Genomic DNA, 4,046 nt, shown 5'->3' on the forward strand with positions numbered 1-4,046 from the left:
TTTAATAACATTGATACATTTTGGATTAAATAAGGTCCTCAAATTACTATGACATGTTAATTATATAATTATTCATAATAAAAGTAAAATCAGGTAAGGTCACTACCGAGAAATTATTGGTATTTATATAATTCAAAAGTTTGACGTTTGAGATAGTAAATAAACGTACATATTTTATTAGTTATTTTTCTTATTTTAAATAATTATTCATTTTTTAGTTTTGTTGACCAAATCTAAATTGATCAATGACACAGAATTTAAAGTAAACAAGGTTGGACAAAATTTTAATAGCAAGAGATCATATTAATTTCCTTATATTTCATACTAGCCTACACGGATTGTTTTTAATACTCGAATAATTTTTAGACCAAAATATGGCTTATAGCCCCGAGAGGATCGAACCCAGTACCTGGATGACAGAGGATAAACTCTTAACCACTTAAGTTATTCAACCGTGCTCAACTACATGTTGCTTAGTATAGCATAGATTCCATACAAATACAACAAAGCTGTAGTGATTAGCACAATTTACATCCAGAGAGGCCGAAACCTAACACATATAGGAGTTATATAGAAATGAGTCTATCTGGCAGGTAGCTACCACTAAGATATTATACATGATCAATGTCGGAGATAATTCTTGGACATTGTTAACTGACAGGATGTTAGTGGGGTCATTGCCTAACCCTAGTATTCCCTAATAGTAATTTTTAAGCTCTGAGTTGCTTGCCAGTCGTACCCACATTATATAAAAATCATAATTGTAATTCTCTAGCACACAAAAATGGGTAACACTCTCACACGGATTATAAAATTTATAATGCACTAAATTCACAACTCACACCACTTGATGTAAACTGCAAACTTCTTTTAAGTTGTATTTTCAATGTGCACTATACACGACTATTTAGTCCTAAATACAATTACAATGCAATAAGTAACAATTATGTTGAATTCTTACTCTCTGTCTCGAAAATGTTGCTCAATTAAATTATTAATTAATCTAGCAATGTCTTTTACAAATTTAATCCAAAGGGAATACAAACTCACCATCTTTTGGACAACCCTTTTGTAGCTACCAAGATAGCTAGGAAGCAAAACAAAATTGGTACTATCTATCAGCATATTTCACAAAAAATATGTACATAAGAGATAACAAATTAATTCTACTACCTATTCAGAATAGAGGGTAAGAATGAATGTACATAGGAAATAACAAAATCTACATTTTGAAGCTTAATTAACTAAAAAATAAGCTTCACAAATCCACAATATCCCAAACTAAATATTTAGCAGTGAAAAAGATCAAGACAAAATAAAGGGGAAAAACCCAAATAGCTAGTGATCTCTTATGTAACATATGAGTCAAACTTTAAACTATCCACCAACTCCTCAAAATGTAGACTGATCTGCAAAATTGTTCCTTGTTTTTTGCACTTGAATTTATGTTAGTATCTGTACTCCACAAAACTCTTCCGCAAGGTGCCGAAATTTGTACCGTAAAATTACGCTTTTTCAAACACCTGGTAACATTGTACGTACGTACGTGGATCAAGAAAATTTACCTGGACACCAAAACACCAGAACACACACATTTATGGAACAATTTTGCAGTTAGTCTACAAATGATGATTAATTAATTACCATGAAGCACCAGTACTACCACCTAATCCTCCATTATTCCAGATTAGTCCAGAAGATTGAAGATGATCATCAGCTTCTCCGTCACCACGCATATTACTTCTCGCGTTCTGTTCCATCATTTCATCATGAGCTCGAAGAACATTTTCTGGCTGTTTCAAATCCTCAAAGGGGAAGTTAAACAGCTTTGGATGATTACTAGAAGTAGCGTTCTCTTGATGAACTCCTTGCAGAGTACTTGCATACCCTCCTTGAATATTTCCCGAATTATCAAACCCTTGATGTTGATTTAGTGAAAAATTAAGCCCTGTACTCGTTTTACTAAATTCTTGAAAAGTAAGGCCTGATGATGTTGATGCTGAGTAGAGTTGTCCTTGTCCAGTACCATTCGAATCCGAAATCGGAATCATAGACATGAAAGAGCTAAATCCTCTTCCAGATTTCAAAAACTGTGAGAAATTATTTTGAGAGTTAGGAAACTCTGAAAACTCATGAGGCATGCCAAGGGTGTAACTAGGGTTCGTCGTAATTGGTGGATATGCTAGGTTAAGATCTTGAGTACCATCATGTCCATAGATCTTAATATTAGGGTTTTGATGAGAAGTACTGATAATTGTCTCATGTGGAAGCTTCTTGGACAATAAAGAAGAAGCTGATGATGATGAGGACGAAGATCTCTTGTTTTTTCGCGAACCGCCGCCAACGGGAACACTCCTTAGAGATCCACCTTCAGTCCAATACCTTCTACAAGTCTTGCAGAAGTATCTTGGCTGAGATAGGCTGTAATTATTGTAGTAACAAAATTTTGTATGAGTTGAATTGCACCTTGGACAGTTTATAGCTTGTGGCTTTTGTGGCCTTGCAGCTGAAATTGCCTTGTTATTAATAATATTATTATTAATAATAATATTCCTTTGATGATCAACTGCGGCTGCCCCAGAATTAGTATCACCTTCCATGGGGAGTTGCACCAGTGATGATCCACTTCCCTGATGAACAAGAAAAAGCCATGACTAGATAATTAGAATCAAAGGAAAATGCAGACACATATTTATACGAACAATATAACCTGTGAAAAGTGAACAAAGCACAAACAAACAAAAGGAAGAAAAGAAATCTAATAACTTTTCTTCATCCTAGTGCTCTTTTTATGATCAGATGGTGGAAAAGAGAAATTAAAACTAATAAGTGAAGTAGTTAAACTAATATACTCATACATATATAGTACTACAATTTTAGCTTTCAAGAACAAAATGAATAAAAGGATGTTGAAAATTGAAAAAGATGAATTAGTGGGGGTAGTTGATGAATTATATAGCTGCAAGTTAACATCCTGCATCCTCTAACAAGAAAAAAGGGAAAAGTAGTAAATTATAAATGGACAGAAAGTACAGAGCTTTTGAACAAGGTAGCATGATCAGCACAAGGATATAGAATTTGTACTACACAAAACCCAAAGCAGCATGGATTAATGGAAAGGAGGGAGGAGGATGATATCAAGTAATGAAATTAATAAAAACATGTTTTGCTTTAATTACCTGTGGCCACTGAGCAGTATCCATACAAACAAGCAGAAGAAGAGGGAGGAAAGTAAAGGGGGGAGAAAAAGGAGGAAAAAAGCTAGGGATGGATGGGAGGGTTCAAGTAAGAGAGGGATTGAAAAATCACCCACTTTTTTTTTCCTGCAGATGGGTCGTAAAGCAAGAAAGACAGTGCGTTTGGTGGTTCCATATGTTGGCTTTTCTATACCAATGAAAGAGAAGGCCATATTTGTCGATTTCTACACATCATCAACTAGTGGCTTTCTTATTTTATTTGTGTACATCCATGTTGATGTTTCAGTGGAGAATGTTGTGTATATACACTTGACACTTCTCTGCATGATAATTTCTGGAACTACTTGTACATGCGAGATAGGTTCAGTGGGTGAGCTTCAATTAAAACTTTAACATTTTAATGTAAATAATGTATAATATTGTAACTAAAAAAGAATACTATCAGAGCATAATAATACTATAATATATAATATTTTATATATATATATTAAGTGTGAAATGTTTTATGTTAGTACCATTTAATTTTATAACTCAAATTAATACTATAAACTACAACAAAACAAGGCAGTTCTGATTCCTGTCCGCATAAATTGATTGGTTGATCAGTCCGTTATAAAATACGGTGTAATTGTATATTTTTCACCAAGTATATGATTGTATATAAGTTGTATTATTCTTGCCAGTTTAATTAGTTCATGTAAAATAAGTTGTAGCTCTAGTTTAGTTTAGTACTTTAGGTAGTGACCGAGTGGGGAATGGTGATACATGAATGTGGAGGGTGTATGGCTAGATTCCTTTTCTGACAGCAAAAGGAAATGTGGAGGCAGGAGCAGAATGATTCTTCCTCTT

At 33.8% G+C, this 4,046-nt stretch overlaps 1 protein-coding gene across 4 annotated transcripts; it reads right to left on the bottom strand.

The window, feature by feature from the left end:
- Positions 1 to 1,140: 1,140 nt before the first annotated feature.
- LOC141692715 (dof zinc finger protein DOF3.7-like) lies at positions 1,141 to 3,335 on the bottom strand. Of its 4 annotated transcripts, none has more exons than XM_074497641.1 (3): positions 3,180 to 3,335; positions 2,467 to 2,630; positions 1,141 to 2,385 (listed from the first exon to the last, which is right to left on the bottom strand). In XM_074497641.1, the coding sequence occupies exons 1-3, from the start codon at positions 3,201 to 3,203 to the stop codon at positions 1,641 to 1,643; spliced, it is 933 nt and encodes a 310-aa protein (XP_074353742.1). In that variant the 5' UTR covers positions 3,204 to 3,335; the 3' UTR covers positions 1,141 to 1,640. The 4 variants fall into 4 exon arrangements, with proteins under 4 accessions (XP_074353742.1, XP_074353740.1, XP_074353739.1 ...); XM_074497639.1 differs by having other exon boundaries at positions 1,141 to 1,565; positions 1,667 to 2,630; XM_074497638.1 differs by having other exon boundaries at positions 1,141 to 1,565; positions 1,645 to 2,630; positions 3,180 to 3,334.
- Between the last annotated feature and the right edge of the window lie 711 nt (positions 3,336 to 4,046).

Source organism: Apium graveolens, chromosome 10 (assembly GCF_009905375.1).
Source record: "Apium graveolens cultivar Ventura chromosome 10, ASM990537v1, whole genome shotgun sequence".
NCBI lineage: Eukaryota > Viridiplantae > Streptophyta > Magnoliopsida > Apiales > Apiaceae > Apium > Apium graveolens.

Bases quoted from the DNA above. Each gene is read 5' to 3' on its own strand.
- LOC141692715 (XM_074497638.1), bottom strand. From the start codon at position 3,203: ATGGATACTGCTCAGTGGCCACAG. The intron at 2,631-3,179 runs GTAATTAAAGCA...CTTGTTCATCAG, and splicing joins ATACTGCTCAGTGGCCACAG to GGAAGTGGATCATCACTGGT.